This window comes from Stenella coeruleoalba, assembly GCF_951394435.1.
Source record: "Stenella coeruleoalba genome assembly, chromosome: 7".
NCBI classification, from domain to species: Eukaryota; Metazoa; Chordata; class Mammalia; order Artiodactyla; family Delphinidae; genus Stenella; species Stenella coeruleoalba.
In genome coordinates this window covers 117,922,716-117,944,957 of record NC_137153.1, presented here as the reverse complement: position 1 = coordinate 117,944,957, position 22,242 = coordinate 117,922,716, and the positions used below count along the sequence as shown (strand labels likewise).

The 22,242-nt window shown below is 47.4% G+C and overlaps 1 protein-coding gene across 23 annotated transcripts in view; it reads right to left on the bottom strand.

Annotated features, from left to right (window-relative positions):
* Positions 1 to 22,242, bottom strand: part of PRRC2B (proline rich coiled-coil 2B) — a 98,834-nt gene that overhangs the window by 22,800 nt on the left and 53,792 nt on the right. For 15 of the 23 annotated variants that reach the window (XM_079927891.1, XM_079927894.1, XM_079927896.1 and 12 more), the window contains exons 7-15: positions 21,234 to 21,475; positions 20,649 to 20,770; positions 20,074 to 20,216; positions 14,689 to 14,779; positions 12,021 to 12,213; positions 11,518 to 11,550; positions 8,197 to 8,500; positions 6,418 to 6,605; positions 3,792 to 3,987 (exon numbers count right to left, since the gene is read on the bottom strand). In XM_079927891.1, coding sequence (XP_079784017.1) covers positions 3,792 to 3,987; positions 6,418 to 6,605; positions 8,197 to 8,500; positions 11,518 to 11,550; positions 12,021 to 12,213; positions 14,689 to 14,779; positions 20,074 to 20,216; positions 20,649 to 20,770; positions 21,234 to 21,475 — 1,512 coding nt within the window. The remainder of the gene's footprint in view (positions 1 to 3,791; positions 3,988 to 6,417; positions 6,606 to 8,196; positions 8,501 to 11,517; positions 11,551 to 12,020; positions 12,214 to 14,688; positions 14,780 to 20,073; positions 20,217 to 20,648; positions 20,771 to 21,233; positions 21,476 to 22,242) is intronic. The other 8 variants (XM_079927875.1, XM_079927882.1, XM_079927883.1 and 5 more) reach the window with 2 other exon arrangements.

The following is a 22,242-nucleotide window of genomic DNA, read 5'->3' as shown; positions in this document are numbered from 1 at the left end:
GGTGCTCCCTAGAGGGGAGCCAGGGACACATCCATCAGATTTAGTAACCCACGGGCATGCTCCTAAATGCCCCCCAGGACAGGAGACAGGGCTTTTCCGCACAAGGCAGAGAGCTGCAGCTGAGATGCTGCTTAAACAAAGGCCTCAAAGGGCTATGCCCTCAATTAAAAGGTGCATCAGAAAAATATATGCCCTTTAGTACAGGGAGATGACTGAATTTGTGTCTTGCCCTGGGCTAGGGTAGGGAAAACAGTCCTCCGTGAGGACTGTTTCATACCCACATGCCAGCTTTCATGCAGGTCTGGAGGCAGGAGGGTGAACTTCGGATTTATACCCCTAGAATGTTCCAGAAACTTCCTGAGTTAAAATAAAGGGTAGCTCTAGGCTGGCGGAAGAAAACATAAAACCACACTGGAGGGATATACCCTCAAACCAAGCTACACTAGATCCCCACGATAAATAAAGCTCTGCTGAAAATGAACTCACAATCCAAAATTACCAGAACACTGTGTGGAAAACAATCGCTATGAGTCCATGGTAAGCCCACGGGATTATATACCTTCCTCAAGAACTTCAGGTAACAAATTAAAATGTGAAGCACTAGAAAATTATGTTTTAAATGATTACAAGCATAAAGGAAGGAATTAAAAACTTACGAAAAATATAAGACACAAGAAAAAATGAAAGATTTGAGGAAAAAATTCTGGTAATAAAAATACAGAGTCACTGAAATTAAAAACTCCCTGGACAGTAAAAAAAAAAAAAAAGAAAAAAAAAAAAGCAGATCAGACACAGTTGGAGAGAAAAGAGAACTGGAAAATAGTTGAAGGATTTTCCCAGAAGGCACCACAGAGGTTAGCTCTCTTATATATTTAAGAGACTTGGAAGGCAGAATGAGAAGGCACAAAATAATCTAAGTGGGCGACCTAGGAAGAAAGGATATAAAGAATGAGGAAAAAGCAAAATCTGACATAATTAGAAGAGAATTTTCCAGAAGTGATGAAAGACATACATCCTCAGATTCGAGCACTGTGAGTTCTAAGCAGAATAAGATAAGGATAGATATAGATATATACCTAGACACAGCATACTGAGAAGGAACTACAGGAGACCAAAGACAAAGAGAAGATCTTAAAAGCAGCCAGAAAGAAAACAGTAGATTACCCAGACACGAATCAGACACATGAGCCAGAAAACAAGGAATACTATCTTCACAGTACTAAAAGAAAGTAACTGCCAACCTCGAGCTCTATACCCAGCTACACTATCATTCAAGAGAAAGAGTGACATCAAGACTTTCTCAGGCGAAGACTATCTACTGCCAAAACAACTTTCCTGAAGACCTGGACAGAATGTACTTCATGAAGAAATAAATGGAACCCAGATGGAAGGATAAGCAGCAAAGAAACTAGTAAACATCCAGGCAAGTCTGAAAAAGAACAGGTCGAACAAAACAACAAATAATAGCTGATTTGGTGGGCATAAAAAAAAAGTGGAACTAAAATTCCAGGCAAAAATAACAAGACTGATGAGGAGGTAGTTAGAGCTCAGGTTCAGGGTAAAGATACTGATTAGCTTTTGCGAAGTCAAGGGTGCAGCACTGTTAGAATTTAATGCAACCATTCACACAGTAGAAATAGAATGTAGAAGGAAAACAAAAAGAATAGGAAAACTTATCACCAAAAAAAGAAAAAGAAAAGCACAGAAAAGAGGGATAAACAGAAAGCATAAAATAGGAGAGTAGGAAATCTGAATATAATAATCCCAATAAATCTAAAGGGAACGACTTCGGCAACTGAAGTCACAGAGCTTCAAAGTGGATAAAACCATACACACCTTACACGTACAAAGATATTCTCCTCCAGAAAGGGCTCAGAGAGGCCTGACGGTAAAAAGTTGGGGGAAGATACCACATAAATACTAATCGAAAGAAAACTGGAATAAAATGATTACCAGGTAGAGTAGACATCAAAGGTAGAAAGCACAACTAATGATAACAAAGATGCTATAAGAAGATAAAAGGAACAAGATGAAGTCCGGCTTCCAGACAGATAAAGCAAAAACTGACAGGTTTACAAGATTTGACAAAATCCACATCATGGTGGGAAATGTTCACACACCTCTTAGTAATTGATCAAGGGGATAAAACATTGTGATGATACAGACATTTGTACAGCACAATTAGCAAGCACGATGTAATGGACCACGTCCAACTGGAGAATACATTCTTCTCAAGCCCTTGAGTGAAATTCGACCTGCCACTTCTTTTAAAAATAAAGTTCTACTGGAAAGCAAACACACCCATTCACTCACTATTGTCTACAGCTGCTTTTGCTCTACAACAGCAAAACTGAGTAGCAGTTCAAAGCCTAAAATATTTATTATCTGGCATTAATAGAAAAAGTTAGTGACCGCTGGTCTATATCATACAGACCATGTTAGCCGACCACGCGGCAGCCACATTAGAAATTGACACCATAACACACATAAATAAAGGTATTAAAACTTTACATTTGGAAATTTTACAACATGCCATAAAAAATCACTCAAAAAAAGATAAAATCAGACTAACATTTAGAACTGTACGATAATAAAAATGTATCTTGAAACTCATAGAGGCTCATAGCTCAGGTGAGACTTAAATACATGAGAAAAGTCAGAAACTAATGAGCTCATCAACATAATCAGTTAGAAAAAGAACAAAATACTTTCAATGGAAATAATGAGGGGGAAAAGAAAGCAAAGTTAATGAAATAAAAACCAAATAAAATACAGGAATTAAGAAATCCAAAAGATGCTTTTTAAAAGTAGCTTTAGGGGTTTCCCTGGTGGCGCAGCGGTTGAGAGTCCTCCTGCCGATGCAGGGGACGCGGGTTTGTGTCCCGGTCCGGGAAGATCCCACATGCCGCGGAGTGGCTGGGCCCGTGAGCCATGGCCGCTGAGCCTGCGCTCCGCAACAGGAGAAGACACAACAGTGAGAGGCCCGCGTACCGCAAAAAAAAAAAAATTAAAAAAATAAAATAAAAAATAAATTCAGTTTATTAAAAAAAAAAAACAGCATTAAAAAAATGGCATTAGGACTTCCCTGGTGGCACAGTGGTTAAGAATCCGCCTGCCAATTCAGGGGACACGGGTTCGAGCCCTGGTCCGGGAAGATCCCACATGCCACGGAGCAACTAAGCCTGTGCGCCACAACTACTGAGCCCACACACCACAACTACTGAAGCCTGTGTGCCACAACTACTGAGCCTGCACTCTAGAGCCCGCAAACCACAACTACTTGAAGCCTGCGCACCTAGAGCCCGCAACAAGAGAAGCCACGGCAGTGAGAAGCCTGCACACCACAACAAAGAGTACCCCTGCTCGCCGCCAACTAGAGAAAGCCTGCACGCAGCAACGAACACACTATGCAGCCAAAAATAAATAAATAAATAAATTTTTTTTAAAAAAAGGGCATTAGACAAACCTTGGGAAAGACTAATCAAGGAAAATAAGAGAGAAAACACAAAGAACATTAAAGAATGGAAAGACGGACAAAACAACATGGCAGAGATATAAAAATTAATTAAAGCAATTTACAATGCATAATCTTAAGGTCTCTTCCTGACGATTCTTTGTGCGAGGTACTACCGTACCCTCATTTTGGGAAGTAAAACTCAAGACTGGATATGTGACTTGCAAAGAGGTCAGACTGGAATCCAGGTGGGTCTGTCTACCTCCCAAGGCAATACCCTTAAACACCACACTGTCCTGAGTTCCACAGGGATGGCCCACTGGACCACGGTGCTTACCCGAGGGATGTAGGGCTGAGGGATAGAAATCCACTGGGGTCCGAGTGGGTGGGATTCGTGGGTCCATGTAGGAAGGCATCATCATCCACCTGGGGTCGAAGCCCAGCATCTGAGGATGGTGCGGGTAGAAGGTGCGCTGCGGGTGGGGCGGCGGAGGGCACACCGGCTGCCAGTGCTGCATCCTGTACAGCTGCTCCTGACCAGGGAGAGACACCCAGTTGGGCAGGTGCTGCGGGGCAGAGAGGCAGTGCGTGTGCACGCACACACACTCTTCCAGCTTTCCATCAGGTGGCGGAGACAACCCACCCAGAACAGAAGACCACAGAGGGGAGGCCCCAGGGGCATTACAGCATTCAGGCTCTGGCTCTCTCCCAGGACTGACAGACAGTCGTGCCATCATCGCAACTGGGCCCTTAGGCTCCTCTGCAGGCTGGGCTTTCATTTAGATCAAACACTCTCCTGGAGCTGACATGTGACCGGCACAGCTCCCAGGGCATATCTCCCTGTCGGCAACACCACCAGACGACACTCCTCCGCCTCCCCTCCTTCTGCCCCTTCAATCCACCCTCCTCACTCCGACGCCCTGACCACGTCAGGAGTCTTCAAGGGTCCTCCACAGCTCTGCCTCTAACAGCCCGGGTCCGACAGGGCTGCACATGACCTACAGGGCCCTGCGGGTCCTGCCCCACCCGCCTCTCTAGCATCGCCTCCCACGACTGCCCCGGCCCTCCACTCCACATGCCTGCCTGCCCGCCCGCCCGCTTCCGGTCTTGGAAACACGCCGGGCCCTCTGTTCCCTCCGGCCCCAAACCCGCTCAGCCCTACCCATGCTTCAGGTTTTGGCTTAAAGAGCACTGCCTCTGCGAACCCGCCACAGTTCCTGAGGCAAGACCAGGTCCCCCGTCCTCGGCTCCCACAGCACTGGTGCTTCTCCTGTGTAACTGTTGTTGGTTGTTTCCCTCCCTAAACCAAGAGACTACATGCCAAGTTCACTGCAGTATCCTCACCTCTACCACCAGACTTGGTAGGAAGAAAATTCACTGCACAAAAGGACACACGTAAAGCATCAATAGAGTATTAAAAATCAAGAACCTGGACCCAGTGAGGGTTCATCTCAGACCCTGCTCCGCAGCACCAGTGACCTCCAGGGCTGCCCTCACAACTGCGTCCCGAACCAGCATTCTGGCAGGATGCAGGTGCAGAGCCAGACAAGGAGGACACACCCTTTCCTGCCAGCCGGCTGGCACAATCCCAGCCTGGGCTGGATTCCCTGGAAGGCTCGCCAGGGCTCAAGCACTTCTTCGGAGCACTCAGAACTCAGTAAGCAGAACTCCGCTGGTCTCTGCCCACAGCTCCTCCTCCTGTCTAGACCCCAGCTCCCCAGGGAAGCAGACCAGACAGTCTGCTTTCCAGACTCCTTCAGACACGTCAGACTTCTTTCTAATCTTAAGGACGGGTTTACCTGTCACTGCCCCACAGAAGAGTTACCTAGAGCAACTGTTACTACTGTGTCTGGCTCGAGTTACTCCAGAGATCTCTCCAGTCAGCAGTTAATTCTTCGCCAAGCCCGGGAGTAACTGCACGGCGCCTGCTCACAGCACAATGCTACACGAGCACAAGGAATGTAACTTACTGCTTAGAGCACAGGACATGGTGAGCTTCTGGAATGCTTCCTAGGAGCCCAAGGAAAGCAGGGTCTGGGGGTGAACGTTTTAAAGGCAACTAAAAGAGATTCTGGGGAAAGGCGGAGACTTTGATCTGTGTCTCCAGGGCACCCACGTTCTGAAACTTTTTCGATTATTAACAATAATTTACTGCACACCTAGCTGCTGAACTAAGTAACGTCCACGCGTGATCTGTTTCCCACCCAAATGCATTGTTCATCAGTAATAAGCTTCACCGATTATGCCTGTAAGACAAACAACCGCCGGTGAGTGGTTCCAGCTCAGCAGTATCACCAGGCCTGTAAGAGACTGCTGGAATTACAACCATTACCCATATGATCTTCCTCAGAGCAAAGAGTAGGTCCTTCGTAAGATTCATGGAGCACCATTAAAGATGATATTGATCACACCGGTAAACCAGTTTACAGGCATCACAGAAACCTCACCGCCATGCCGAGAGGCAGGGACTCATTCCTTCCGCTTTACACTGACCCGCCCAAAGCCACACACAGCTGAATAAGCTGCACCAGCAGGACCAGAACCCAAAGCTGTCTTGATTCAAAACCTACAAACCTACATTCTTAACGGAACGCTAACACGCCTCTCTCGGAGGCTCTCCAAGCAGCTCGCAGGCCTTCCCTACTCCTTGGGAGGCACCCAGGGTGCGGCCGCTGTCAGTGTAGGGAGTGGCCACTGTGTGCAACTCTGGATGAAAACCACTCAGGCACCACTACCCAGTCCTTACCGGCATTAGACAACAGGGTCCATGAACTGCCACCAGGGGCTTTCATCCACAGGGGCTGACGCCCCGAGGCCCTCACCCCTGCACCCCTGCTGCTGACTGGCGTATATGAGGGTGGGTTTCTATTGTCTGTTCTACTGGAAGGGGGCGTGGGGAAAGGAGAGGCGACAGCCACTCCACGGGCAGGTCTGTTCACACCTACTGAGCGACTCCTGTTTACCTGCTGCTGCTGCTGGCGCTGGAACCTGGGCGGAAGCGACTTCTGGTACTTGCTGAACTCCTGCGCGGGGGACCCAGGCTCCCTGGCCCGCTCGTCACTGCTGCCGCTCTGAGCCACAGCTGGAGGAGCTGTAGGGGCTTCTTCCGAAAACGTGCTGGGGGCTTCCTGGGCAGAGAACTCGGGGGAGCCTGCGGAACAAAGAAGCAGGGAAACGGCCAGGTGAGCTCACCAAAGCTCAGCTGAGCGATGTCCAGGGCAGACGCTTTTTCCGGTTGGCAGTCCTCAAACCCGGCACTGTGCTACATGGTCCCCACGCACAAGCTCACGGACTCCCCCACATCGTCATCGCTCCAGAGGGGAGAAAACTAAGGGTCGAGAGATCAGAGGAACCGCCTGAGGTCACACAGTCAGCAGGAGAGCCGGGATGTGGTTCCGGGTGGGAGGGGCTCTGTTAAAACAGACCCCAGTAAAGCAGAGCGGTGGGGGCTCAACAAGAGCCCCACATCCACCCTCCACCCAAGGCTGTGTGAGCCGGCCAGCCAGGCAGCCCCGCTGGCCCGTGTCCTCATCTGTTCAATGAGGGCAACAACTGCACCTACCCCACCGGGCCTCCGGAGAATTAATTCGCTGAGACGATCCACGTAATGCACTTGAAATAGTGCCTGACAAGAAGTAAGCCTCCCATATCACTCTTCTCCCTGAAAGTCCCTTCTTTCCTGCCCCATCCCAGCTTTGCATTCTTTCTCTTGTCCAGCTTTATTGAGATACAATTGACATCCTGTGCTCTTAAATCTACCGCAGGAGGCAAACAAACGCCAGTGCAAAGCCTTGGGGACCCAGCGTCCCAGCGGAACACTGACAGGCAGGGCAGGTGCAGAGGGGCTCAGGGCACACCCCACACCCAGGCCCAAGCTCGCTCCCGCCATCTACTTCCTGGACTCTCCACTGCCCCCGCTCAGTGAGTCCCTGACACTGGGCCCAGGCTTCACTCAGACTTCAGTGACAGGACATGTATTTGCAGGAGGACAAGGGCCGATTTCTCTGACTTCCTCGGCCAGAAGGGCTCTGACGGCCATCGTATCACCAATAAGACTTCCCTCGGAGAAGCTCTCAGCGACTGAAACTAACATCAGGCCCCTCTCTACTTGAGAGTTGGTTTTAGTTGATTCAAGAAAGTCACAAAAAACACAGCTGATCCCGTGCTTTAAAACTGCAGCAAGAGACGCCCTCCACCACCTAACGCTATTCAACGTCTCTTGTGCAGCCACGCGATCCACTCCTCTTAGAATAACTGTCGGGGAAAATGTATGCTAACAGCAGGCAGGCTTCTTTCAATGTCCCGAGAGAGATCCCGTGCTCCTACTGAAGTCCTCCGGCACCCGCGTCTTCAGTCGAGCCGGGTGGTAACACCGGCAATGACAAAACCGGTGGCGTTGCCGTGAGTACGTGAGTGCTTTTCTGCATCTAGAAATCGCCAAGTGCTTCGTGCACACGCTCCCCCGTGGGCCCTCAGCATGCGGGGAGGTACAAGCTCTCGTCAACCCACTTCACAGACTCGGGAACGCGCGCCAGAGACGTGAGGCGCCTGGATAGCTGGTTTAAGCGGTAGAAATGGGATGTGAACCCAGGCACCTGGCCCAGGCCGAGGCTCTTAACGACCGGGACTCCCACACGTCAGCTGTGAGCCACGGTGGTGCTAAAAAGCCAGGGAGACGCAGACAACCAACCAGCGACACAGCGTAGGGTTTCCAGGTCATGGGACGGGGCCCTACAGCTCACCTCTGCGGACAGCTGGGCCATTCTCCTGTGGGGCGCCTGGAGATCGGGGCGCCTCCTTCCCCGCCGGCTCCTGGGCCCCGCCCGCCTTCTGAGCCCGCCTGCACTTCTGGTCCAGCTGCTTGAGTTTGGCGGCACAGGCGGCCAACCTCTCCTCCCGGGCCCGGCGCTCCTCCTCTTCCCGGCGCTTTCGGGCTCGCTCCACGGCCTCGGACATCTCCGACTGGACGAACTTCTGCCTCGGGGGTGGCTTGTCCTCTTTGTCCTCGACAGACTGCTGCCGGAACACACTGCCCACGGAGGACTTCTGCCGAGAGGAGACGGTCTCAGATGAAACGCACATCACAACCCGGGCACAGGCGCCCCCAGGATGGGATGGGCTGTCCTTCCCAGGACCCTCACGCACCTTAGAGAGGCGGCGCAGCCCCGCGGCAGGCGGACCTGGGTTTCAATCCTGCTCTGCCCTTTACTATATTTGGAATGAGGCTTGGGTGAGCGCCAGTGTTCTACACCTTAGTTTCTCGTTTTGAACGGTAATAAAGGAAGCCCTCGGGATTGTGAAGGTACATTGAGTCGTTTGCAAAGCACTCAACGCCGTGACAGACACGCAGGAAACACTGAGAAAATGGACGCTCTCACCACCACTACTGAGCACACAAGATTAGGGCCTCGGGCTTCCCCGGCGCCGCAGTGGTTGAGAGTCCGCCTGCCGATGCAGGGGAAACGGGTTTGTGACCCGGTCCGCGAGGATCCCACATGCTGCGGAGCGGCTGGGCCCGTGAGCCATGGCCACTGAGCCTGCGCGTCCGGAGCCTGTGCTCCGCAACGGGAGAGGCCACAACAGTGAGAGGCCCGTGTACCAAGAAGAAAAAAAAAAAAAGATTAGGGCCTCCCCAGCTAAATACCAAGAGCAGGAAAGCACACACTCATCATTTCTTAGCCACAAAACTGCTCTACTGCTTCTCCCACGACAATACATACACCTCTGGATACGAAGGGCCACAAGAAATTGAAATTCACACTCAGACGTAAGGTTTCAAAGTGATTCTTTATATATAAAAATAAATAAGCATCTCTAAAAGCATCCCTTTTGGATATTTCATCCACTTTTGAATCTCCCGCTCGTTGTCAGTTACTGGACAAACAAGCAGGGTGCCACCAATGCAGCGTGAAAAACCACCAACACGGGGAAGATTTCTCACTGATGGGCAGGAAGTGAAGCTGCAGGCAGAACATGCAATAATAGATGACGGGCGTGTTTAACTGGACCCCAGCCACTGGAATTCCAATGAGGTAGGACTAGCATAAAAAAATATACAACTTCCTGTTTTGAGCAGTAGTTACACAGATGTGTATAATTGTCAAAAAGTCATCAAACATAAAAAAACAAGATCTATGCCTTTTTGTGCATGTGAATTACACCTCCATAAAAGCAATATGTCACACAGTGACTGTAGCCAAGGAGTTTTCTCCTAAAAAGTAACTTCTCATAATCCAGAGACAATTGCTACAATCACAAGATTATAAACTTCTAACTTAGAAGCACGAAGGTACTTTTTACCAAAGCGTGCACTCTTCTCCTTTGCCCTTGACCGCTGCCATCTGTCCATGCTCCATAAAGGCTGTGCCCTGTCTCACCCCACGGCTCATCTATCCCATGACCTACCTTATCCCCTGGTGTTCGATACATCCTTGCAGATGATCCTAAGGCCTATCCCTGACTATTATTCCCTTCAGAATTTCCCAGAAATGAAATAGCAGAATCAAAGGCTATACTCTTGAGGCACATCATCAAGACTACAGATGTGCCTTTCAGAGCTGCCCGAAGATGAGCTATCATTTTATAAACTAAATGTTCTGCAAAGTATTTAAAGTGTAAAAATCTTTTCAGAAATTTGGATCCATAAAAGTTATAGAGATTTTATCTTTGTTGACTCTATTCAGATAATTCAGTGTTGTTATAAGCAGATAAAAGTGAAACCTTCTTTTGAACACTGAGCAACCCCAGTATGTGAATGAAATTTGGATTAACGGCAAGGTAATTTACAAGAGTCGTATTGTGTCTATCTTCACTTGTGTCCCCTGTACCGAGCACTGTTACTTTATACCGAGATGCGGAACAGGAGCCCTTTAAATAGCAAAGTGCATCAAAAAGGGCAATTTTGCCAAAGCGTATTTAAATTAACGCCTTCCCATCCCCAGCTCTGCCCCTCCTGCTCAATTCAGTCCGAAAGTCACGCGAGGTGGCAGAACAAGGCAGGCACCTGGTGCCCGGGAGTCAGAGAGCTCAGGGCAGGTGGTCAGAGCCCAGGGCAGGTGACGAGAGTGTGCACATGGAGATGTGGCTGGTGTGGGAGCTGGGGCCCAACCAAGCAGGGTGAAGAAGAAACCCCCAGAAGAGATGGCCCAGCAGGGAAATTCAGAGCCATGTGGAGGTGGGGTGCACTGACATCTGAGTGGCTGAGGAGGGCACCTGTGCAAGGGAGAGAGGGTGGGGGCAGAAACAGGGAGCCTGACCGAATAGGTACAAATACTAGGGACAATGGCAAACAGCTAGAATGACCTCTGTGGAACCTGAGATATCCTTGTGATTCATGTGTGTGTGTCACATACCTACACTTCCTGACTCTGTCCACGGAGAAGGTCCAGGAGCTGTGGCACTCTAACAGCAGTAGTACTCCTGGTGCCCAGATATTAGTTTCTAAATATCATTAAAGGCTGACTCCAGGGCCAAGGTAGCATAAGGACAAAAGGAGCTTAAAAAAATACTTGTTCTATCAGAAAGCAAGGAATTCCTCAAAAAAAGAATGGAGATGTAAAAAGCACACAGCTGCCAGCTTGAAGACGCTCCCAAATCAAAGACAATCTGAACATCAACAGAAACAATGAGAGCAACAGACTATAACCCACTGATATTAATTAATTAAAAATTTGATGAGAAACAGGATATTCGTAGTCTCAGAGTAATTCCCCACAAAATTGCTATCAATTACAAATCTGGAAGAGTGTGTGAAAGTCCCATGGTGTGAAACTTGGTAGCCACCACCTTAATCAAGAGATCAAAGTGAAGGTTGTCAGAGCGGGCAGAGTGGAATCACGGTCACCCAGTAGGATGCAATGAGAAGAGTCAGTGACAGTTTTGAGAGATTCTAGCCAAAAAAATGGAAACCTTGAACCCAATCATGAGGAAGCACCAGACAAACCCGATTTGAAGTGCATTCCACAAAATAGTTGGCTTGTCATCTTCCCAGGTATCAATGTCATGAAGGTTTAGCAAAGGCTGAAAAGCTGCTTCAGACTGAAGGGAACTCAAGAGCAGGATACCTGAGGCAGCGTGTGACTCTGAACTGGATCCTTCTGTATGAAGAACATGAATGGGACAATGGGTAAAAGTGGAATGGAGTCTGAGGATTAGATGGCAGTGATGTGTCAATGCTAGTTTCCTGGATTTGACTGGTTACCTAGAGTGAATGTCATGTTTTGGCAGGAAATAGATACCAAAGTGTTCCGTGGTGACGGCCTGATCAGGCTGGCGACTTACTCTTCAAATGGTTCAGAAAAAATACTCTTTGTATTACACCAACTTTTCTGTAAGTTTGTGACTGTTTTCAAAATTTTAGAAGAAAAATTTTAAATCAAAAAAAAGTGTGTGTGCGCGTGCGTGTGTGTGTGCGCGCGTGTGTGTGCGTGTGCGTGTGCGTGTGCGTGCGTGCGTGTGTGTGTCCGTCCGGCTCGTGTGTGTGTGTGTGTGTGTGTGTGCGCATGTGTGTGCGCGCGCGCGTGTCCCAGCTAACCACAGGCACAGAACCCTGTGGTGCCCACGGTACCTGGTAGTCAGGGCCTGACACCCAGCTGTGAAGCTTCCTAGAAGGCGGCTGAGGTTCTGGCACCTTCCGGACGACACGGGTTCTGCCTCCTGTTTCGCCCCAGTCCTTTCCTTCGTCTTGGGTGCGCTTGGCATCAGCACTGTCTGCAGAGCTCACTGACAATTGCCGCTGCCTCCTGGGGTCCCAACTGTTCCTGCGACAAACCACACAGAGCGTTAGTTCTCCCAGTCGGCCCAAGCATGGTCTGGCCTCACTGGTCAGGCCCTTAGGAATTCCAAAGTTGGCTGTCTACATGCCAATTTCCTTCATGAGAGCAGACCTACCCCGCACCCCCTCTATAGGTGAGAGGATATGCCCAGAGCACCAAAATCAGCACCAATGTTTACCAAGTCAGCCTTACACACACAGCTCCTGGCAGGATGCCTCACACCCATTACTTTATTTACTCCAAAAAAAAAGGTCTCTACTTCCCCCATGTTAAAGAGCTGGTAATTGAGTCTCCGACAGGTTGGGGAGCTGTTTTCACAAGGAGGAGCTAAGAGATCTGAGCCTAGGACTCCCACTGAAGGCCCTTCTCTTTACGCCACAGCTCCCGCCCTGTGCTCTGCATAAAGGAGTTGCTCAATAAATGCTCCTCGCAACAGCACAAGAAGGCTCACTGGCTGGTTCACGATAAAGAGCAGGAGGAACAGAGCAAAGCATACACAGCGTGGAACAGGAGGAGAGATGCCCAGTGGAGGCTACGGGAGGGCTCGAACCGAAGGGAGACCTGTGTAGCGCTCACCTTCACGTGCCCCAGTGTAAACAAAGGCCCTGGGGCAAAACACATGTGCATCTACTCAGCACCTCTTCTCCAGTGGTGCCCACTAAACCCAGCAGGAGCGCAGAGGAAGGCAGGGAGTCAGACCTGGCTAATGTATGTGTCTGCGCAGGTGTGCACGCACGCACGCACGCGCACACACACACACACACACACAAGCACACACACACACACACACAAGCACACACGCACGCACGGGAGGTGGAAGGGAGGTGGGGCAGGCGAGGATCGGGACACCACAGACTAGGCAACAACTGCTAGCGGCTCCGGACTGCAGTCAGAGGCGGGCGCCCACACGAAGCCTCCTGACCCACCAGGAGAGATCGAGTCTGCAGAAGACAACTAAGGAACAGTGTGAGGGTGAGAGGGAAGGAAGGACATGAGCTGGCCAGCCTCTCGATGGTGCAGCAAAGAAAGGATGTGGGTCCCAGTGGCCCCCAGAGACAATGAACAGGAAGGGATGGAACAGGAAAGTTTCAGGAACCCATCGTGGATGGGAAATAAAATGTCAAAGAAGACTGGGGAGCTTGTAGTAGGAGTCTCAACCAGCTCAGGGAACGCACTGAGGTCGTGGCTGGTGGACTCAATTTGATGTGTCCTTGGTCACAGCCAGTGGTGAACTGGGTCCAAAACCCAGGTCTAACTCTTTCAGATGAACATTCAATTCACATCAACTCAAAGAGACAAGAAGAGAGTGGCCTGCTGCTCCAATAAATCTGCAAAACTTTGCTTGCCATTGATTTAAATTCTTGATCACGTCTCCTTCTGAGCTTAGTGTTCCAAAAACTGACCCATAGATATTTATTTCCCAAGTGCATCCAAAGCTTCAGCTGAAATCAAGCAACATTAAAATAAATTACAGAAGCCTCAATTCTTTAATTGTTTGTGTATCATCTGAGAGAGTGGCAGAAGATCATTACCAGCTCCCTGCGCAAGAGGAGCTTTGAAGCGAAAGATGAAATAACAAAGACTTGCAGACCCAACTACATAAACATTCAATTACTGACAATAAAAGAGACAAAGGCAAAAATATTAAAGCACTAATATCTAAACAATATAAAACAGTAATCACATTTTAACGGAAAGCAGAGTAAGTCTAACAGATAAATATACAAAGGAAGCAGGCAATTTCACGCAAAAAGAAGCATTCTTGCCAGTACTGGGGCGGGGGGGAGCAAATTAAAGCAACCATAGGTGCTCTTTTAAAAGTACTAGCCAATACTACTGGTATCATGCTAAAAAACTAGAGGGACTAGATTACAATGAAGTATTTTCCAAAAGGTGTTGTGAGTAAAAATCAGTCCAATGGAATGATCCAAAAAAAAAAAAAAAAAAAAGAGATTAAAGTGGTCAAATAAGTTCAGGAAATGTGGCGTACCCGCCTCCCCCCAGATTCCCAGCACACGGCAGTATGCACACTCTAGGCTCTGGACAACCTTGGAACTATTTATTAGTAAACAGTTAAGTGGAAAGCAAAGTTTCCCAAATCTGCTTGGCCAGAGAAGCCTCCTGGGGCACTACACCCAAAGCAATCTATGAACAAGCAGTCTATAAGACACCCTTGGGAAAATACCGGCACAGTGGTTAAATCACTAGGACTCAGCCAGCCAGCCAGCCACGCCTGGGTGCAAATCCTGGCTGCATCCCTGAACAGCTGTCCTCAAAAGCTATGGCCCTCTCATCTGCAAATGGAAAGAGCATTTGCCCTTGTGAGGTTGCTGGGGTAACCAGGAAATGCACTTGGCATGGTGACAGGCACACGGCAGCACCACGAACACGGGTGCATTTACATCCCGCTAAGGTCACGCTCCTTGGGAGCGGAGCGATCAGCGGCACAGGGACACTTACCGCTTTGGCCTGCCATCCTTCACAACTTCCTCCTCCTCATCATCATCGCTGAACTTCAACTTCTCCGAGTAGTCCACTTCTTCATGGAGGCCTGCAACAGGAGCACGGCCAGGGAAAGTGAGACAAAATGCGAGTCTCAGCAGTGCTAAGGTCGCCACTGGGGAGCTTCCTCCAGTCAGGAACTGCACCAACCCAGCTGGGTAAGGCACACCACCCAGCTGCCACCACCAGAACACACACTGCGGATAAAAATGAAAGACAGGGCTTCCCTGGTGGCGCGGTGGTCGGGAATCTGCCTGCCAAGGCAGGGGACACGGGTTCGAGCCCTGGTCCGGGAAGATCCCACAGGCCACGGAGCAACTAAGCCCGTGCGCCACAACTACTGAGCCTGCGCTCTAGAGCCCGCGAGCCACAACTACTGAAGCCTGCGCGCCCGGAGCCCGTGCTCCGCAACAAGAGAAGCCACTGCAGTGAGAAGCCCGCGCACCGCAGCAAAGAGCAGCCCCCGCTCGATGCAACTAGAGAAAGCCCGCGCAGCAACGAAGACCCGACGCAGCCAAAGATAAGTAAATAAATAATTTATTTAAAAAAAAAAAAAATGAAGGACAGTGCTGGCACAGGTAACAGCAAAGTAGCCTGGTTAGACTAACACCCCCCGGTTAGACTTAAGACAACAGCTCTTAAATCTAGACAAAATACTCTGCAAGTGTATTAGGAGGTGAGGAGAGTGGGCAAAAGCAGGCAGAAGCCAGCCAGGAGGCCACCCTAGCAATACAGACACCTGAACAGTGAGATTCGTGGGTGGCCGTTTTGCCCCAGGGCCCTCCCCTACCCAAGTGGCTCAGGTGGCAGAAAGTCACCATCAACTGATGAGTGGGTACACAAAACGCGGTAGAGCCATACAACGGAAGAGTATTTGGCCACTAAAAAAAGATTTTAAAAGAGTTCAGACACATGCTGCAACATGGTGATCCTTGAAAACATTATGCTAAGTGACAGAGCCAGATGTGAAAAGCCACGTATTCTACTGTGGGATTCCATGGATAGGAAACGTCCAGAACAAGCAAATCCACAGAGACAGAAGGTAGATCCACAGAGACAGAAGGGAGATGAGCGTTTGCCAAAGGGTGTGCGTGGAGGGCAGGTGGGAACTGGGAGTGACTCTGCTGATGGGTATATGGGCGTCTTCCGTGGGAGACAGAAATGCTCTGGAATCAGACAGGGAGGATGACTGCACAAACCTGTTAATATATGAAAAATATCTGAATTTTAGACTTTATAAGGGTAAATTTTACGTAATATGAAAATCTGTCAAGTGAATTATACCGTTAAAAAAAGGAGACGACGACAAAAAGCCCAATCCAATTAAAAGGCAAGTTAGATTTGACGATAAAGCAAGTGCAATTACATGCTGTTTCCCAGAGCATCACTTTATATACAAACACAAGTGGGTTAAAGGGAATGGATGGAAAATATACACCATGACAACAATAAATAATTTAAGTCAGAGCAATGATACTAACATAGGACAAAACAGACTCCAAGACAAGAAGTGTTACGAGAGATAAAAAAGGATATTTGAAAACAATATAAAGGGACAATACGTCAGAATCATAAAAATGATAAATGTGCATAACAGCTTCAAAATAAATGAAGCAAAAACTGACAGAATTAAAGGGAGAAATAGATAAACCCACAGTTATAGCAGAGAGTTTAACACCTCACTTTCAGTAACCGGTAGAACTAGACAAAAATGTAAGTATATAAGATCTGAACAGCACTATCAACCACCTTGACTACACTGATATGTACAGAATGTGATACCCAACTCATAGAACACACATTCTTTTCAAATGCACTTGGAATATTCACCAAGATAGGCCATATATCTTGGTCATAAAACAAGTCTTAATAAGTTGGGAAGAACTGAAGTCATACAGAATATGGTCTCTTGACTACAATGGAATTAAATGAGAACTCTAGAAAGCTCCAATTAAAACGACTGGTGAACTAGAAAACAATCAAACAATGGAGAAAACTAAAGCCAAAAGCTGTCTCTTTGTAAAGATTAATTAAACTACTAAGCCTTTAGCAGAAGTGAACAAGAAAAAGAGAAAAAATACAAATTAGCTAATTATCAGGAATGAAAAAGGGTGATACCTGTATCACTACAGACCCTACAGACATCAGGAAAAAAAAAAAAAAGGAATATTATCAACAACTTTACACCACTAAGTTCAACTCAAAAGAAAGGAACAAATCCCTTGAAAATCACAACTTATGAAATACTGACACAGAAACATCGGAAATCTGAGCAGCCCTATGACTAATCAAAGAAGTTAAATTTATTATCACAAATGTCTTTAGAAAGAAAATTCCAGGGCCAATCGGTTTCACTGGCGAATTTTATCAAGCATTTATGAAAAAACTAATACCAATCTAACAGAAACTCTTTCAGAAAGTAGAGAAGGAACATTTTCCAACACATCTTATGAGCCCAGCAAAACCTGGTATCAAAACCCAAGGGCGATATTAAAAGAAAATTACAGACCAATATCTGCCATGAACACAGGCACCAAGAATCTTAAGAAAATATCAGCAAATTGAATCTAGACGTAGGTGGAATTTATTCTAGGGATGCAAGGTTGGTTAGCATTAAAAAATAAATCAGGGGGACTTCCCCGGTAGTCCAGTGGTTAAGAATCCACCTTCCAATACAGGGGACGCAGGTCTGATCCCTGGTTGGGGAACTGAGATCCCACATGCCACGGGGCAACTAAGTCCGTGCGCCACAACTACTGAGCCTGTGCTCTACAGCCCGTGAGCCACAACTACTGAGCCCGTGTGCCACAACTACTGAAGCCCACGAGCCTAGAGCCCATGCTCTGCAACAAGAGAAGCCACCACAATGAGAAGCCCGCCCACCACAATAAAGAGTAGCCCCCACTCGCCGCCACTAGAGAAAGCCTGCGCACAGCAATGAAGACCCAACGCAGCCATAAATAAATAAATGTATTAAAAAAAATCAGCAAACTAGAAATAGAAAGGAATCTCCACAATCTGATAAAGAACATCTCCAAGAACCTTACAACTATCATCATATTTAATGGTGAAACACTAAACACTTTCTCCCTAAGATCAGGAATACAGAACTTGAATACAACATTGTACTGGAAGTACTACACTGCAATAAGGCAAGAAAAAGAAAAGGCATTTAATCTGTCCCTATTTACAGGCAACATGATGGTTTATGCAGAAAATTCTAAGAAATCAACAAGAGCTAGTAAAACTAATGAATGCATTCAGCAAACTGTCTGGTACAAGGTCCACACACAAAAATCAGCTCTATGTATGTCTATATAATAGCATCAAACACTAAAAAACAAAACTTTTCTTTTTTTTTTTAAAACCAGTACCATTTACGATAGCGTCAAGAAACATACAATACTCAGGAATAAACATAACAAAGATGTTCAAGACCTCTATACTGAAAACTATAAAACACTGCTGAGAGAAATGAAAGCCCTAATAGAGAAAGTTTCACCAAGTTACTGGACAAGAGATTCAAAATTAAGATTTCATTTATCCAGAAATAAATTCAACACAATCTTAACCACAATGCCTGCAGGCTTTTAAAATACTGACCGGTTGATTCTAAATTTACATGAGAATGAAAAGAATTTAGAATAGTCAAATAATCTTAAACATGAACAAAGCTGGAGAACTTACACCACTGAATTTAGAACTTACTATAAAGCTACAGCGTGCTATTGGCATAAGGATGAATAAACAGATCAAAGGAACAAACAGGGTCCAGAAATAGACCCACATTTATACAATCAACTGATTGTTGGCAAAGGTGTCAAAGCAACTCAATAGGGAAAGAAAAGTCTTATCACAAACAGTGCAGAACAATTAGACAAACCAATTTATTAAAATGAACTCCGACCCCTATCCTACACCATATACAAATTAATACAACACGGATCACAGATCCAAAAATAAGTGTTAAAACTATAAAACATAAGGGAGTATCTTTGCCACCAAGGAGAGACAAAGATTTTTTTATAAAGGACACAAAAGTAAAAACCATAAAAAACACAAATTTGTAAGTTAAACTTCATCAAAACTGAAAACTTCTGCTCATCAAAACGCACTGCTAAAAAATGAACAGACAAGGCAGGCAGTTGGAAAAAATATCTGTGAAATGTTAAGTCTCCAAGGACTTGTATCCGAACACACACACACACAGACACACAAAGACACCAGTAGGCAAATCGACATGAAAACGTGTTTATCATCATTAGTCATCAGCAACATGAAAGTTAAAAGCACAACGAGATACCACTACACACCCACTAGAATGGCTAAAAATAAAAAGACTCACATCAAAGTGTTGTGAGGATGCAGAGCAACTAAATTCTCAAAATCGAGGCTGGGAATGGCATCACGAACCACCATGGAAAAAGGCTTGGGTGCTTCTTATAAAACTAATCACACACCTACCCTTTAATTCAACAATTCCACTCCTAGATATTTACCCAAGAGAAATGAACATATCATTCATAATGGAACTTTTGAATGGGTAAACAAATTATAGTATTTGAACAAATGATAGTATTTGATACTATACTGAGGTATACTGAAATATACCTCCGTAATTAAAAGCAACTATCGATATACATAACATGGATGAATCTCACAAACGTCACAGGAGAAGGAAAGCTGTGGGACTCCATTCGTTTGCAGTCTGCAGTTAAGATTCATCGTAAGACAGGGAGGCCTTGGGCGAGTCTTGGACACAGTCCGGGAGGGAGACTGGCTAGGGAGGGGCTGGGTGGTGAGGAAAGTGCTCTGTATCGTGACTGTGACTCGGCTGTGCTACTCAAGCTATACATCTGTCAAAACTGTAAAATTAAATGTGTGCCTTTCAACGCGTTAAAGTTTACTTGAAAACAAACAATCCAAAAGAATTTTAAAAGAAAATAATCAGGTTGGGGGGTGGGGTTGGGTGAAGATAAGAATGCAGAATGTCGGCATTTGCTGAAATGCTGAAACTCGGTGACAGGGAGCTCCCTGGGGTTCATTACACTTGTTTGTTTTAACTTTTCCATTATACAAAGTCTCTTTTCCCCCTCTAAGGTCAAGACCAAAGACAAAAGAAGACACGGCCCTGTCAGGAAGCAACTGCTCGTCTGAGTGCCAACCAATAAGGATCTCTTCAGGGCACCAAGGCTGCTCCCCGCCCCTTGTTTCCATTCCACCTTGCCGAGGAAAACAGTGGGCTTGGTGTCAGAGGACTTCCAACCTTGGTAAGCAGAGACAGACCGCAGTCCTCCCCTCCGAAACCCGCAGCTGTGAGCCCCAGCAAACACCCCCACCCACCTGCCCAGCCGTCGTCAGCATCGGTGTCCAGGTCGTCAAGGCCCCGCAGGTTCTCCGCATTGATGATGGTGGGCCTCGGCGCCCGTTCCACCAGCTGCCTCAGCGGACGGATCGGGCGAGTCATTCCCAGCCTGTTTTCTTTTCTGATGAGAGAGAGAAGGGTAAAGATGCTGGACTCGTGTCAAGTATACATACGGAAGCAAACCCAAGTACTTTTCCAAAACTAAATCCTACACTGCAAAGGTTCATGTGTGCCCTTAATATTAAAACCGTCTCCTTTTTAAAGGACACACAGTGAACAAATACATCCTCGAAAGAAGTTCTGCTTCGTTCTGCAGTTTTATATGCTCAGGCTAATGTCTAGGGTAGCAGCAATAAACACATGCCAAATCTTCACCTGCCAGGAACCTGAAATCTCTTGTCCTGCCCCAGCCTTCTCACACTCCCTGGGTCTTGAGCTGGTTTCTCTGAGGTCTCCAGAAGACTAAGCACTTTCATATGTAAGCCCACTATCTTGTCCAGTATCACCAACCAGGCTAATTTCTACATACGTGACTATAATGCAATAACCTTACCCGTCTTGGTCATTCATCTGGAACTGTCTAAAAGGAACACGGGGTTCAAGACGGAGCTGGGGAAGGGGAAAAGATCCTCGTTCCACTGTACCCTGGTTCTCTGATGACTGTGGCGAACACATCTGAAACATAACATCAATGAACAGGGTTTTCTGGTAATGACCCAGATTCTAAGTTCCACTTGCATTAAAATTTGTTTTGGAAAATGGAAAATGGGAAAAAGAAACAGGAAAGTCTTGGGGTTTTCCAATTAATCCTATCAATCACCATCTCCCCCATTTCTTTCCTGCTGTCAGTATGCAAATCTGGGGACCTGTGCCTTGGGGAATATACCTGCCTCTCCTTCTTCTAAAGAGCTAAGGCTAAGATAACATCCACATCACCAGGGAAAGAAGCCAGAGGCCCTTAAGATTTGAAAAGAAGGAGAGAAAATGCAAAAGTAATGGAAGCCTCCAAAGTAGGGTATCAGGGCAAAGAAACTGGGAGGGAGAACCCAAGGTGGACATTCAACCACGTGAAGTAGGTTCTGCTGGACATGAACAATCGGACCTCATGGGGAAAAAAATGCACACTCCGAAGACTTACAAAAGCAGGAAGCATGTCATGGTAGGTAGGTGGGTGGTATACATTCCCCATGAACTGTGAAGCCCCTTTTCGGACAGGCTGAGCCGGGCGGAGAGAGGGGTCCTTAGAATCGCTGGTACATGACGAGGAGGGGGCTCCGTCTCCCGCACTCGAGTTCCTGCTGCCCAGCTCAGTTGGGGAGGCGCTCAGAGACGTGGCAGAAATTATGTTTCGCCCACCGCCCTCCCTCCAGCTTGTCACATCTGGAAATTGAAAGGGGGCAAAAGGGGAGAGGAAAGAGGAGGGGGAGGAGGGATTGTATGAGGTTCTGAAGGTCAAGGGACCCCCCTCACTCACCAAAAAATTTTAAAAAAATAAAAAAAACAAAAGTGAAGAATCGAGTCGACTGGTCAAGTCTGTCAGGGAAGGTGGGGGGCAGACACCTGGCCAATGAATATGAACTTGCTGAGGGAGTCTGACTGTCAGAGAAACACAAAATAAGGTCCACTCAGAGAGAAGGCAAGTGTCAACGAGACGTGGTCTTCATCGACTCTCAGAAACTACACAACCTCAGACCTGACACTCCAAAGAAACCAAGACGGCCCCAGTGAAAGCAGCCTTGGGTCATTTCTTCCACAATCATGCTGACCCCAACAAGACCAGCACTGTGCTCAGCACTGGACTGGACTTCAGAACCAGAGAGAGTTCCGGACACGTGTTCTAGCTCCATTCAGCAGTGGCACCTCTAGTCAGAGACTCCCCAGCTGTGAAGTAAAGCAGAGCTGCTCTCCCCTCTCCGAGAGGGGGCTGGAAGGGTCTGGGGCCCTACCCACCGGGCCTCACCCCACCAGCTCTGGCAGCGGCCTGTGGGGCCCTCCCACAGGTCACAGATTGAAACCTGCCAACCCTCTGTGACCATCTTTTTAAGACGAGGCTTTCCACTGCAAATGTAGCAAAGCCTGGTGGAATTCAGAGGCCAACGAGGAATCAGACGAGCCAAAAAGACTCCTCTTTCCAGTCAACTTGTAGT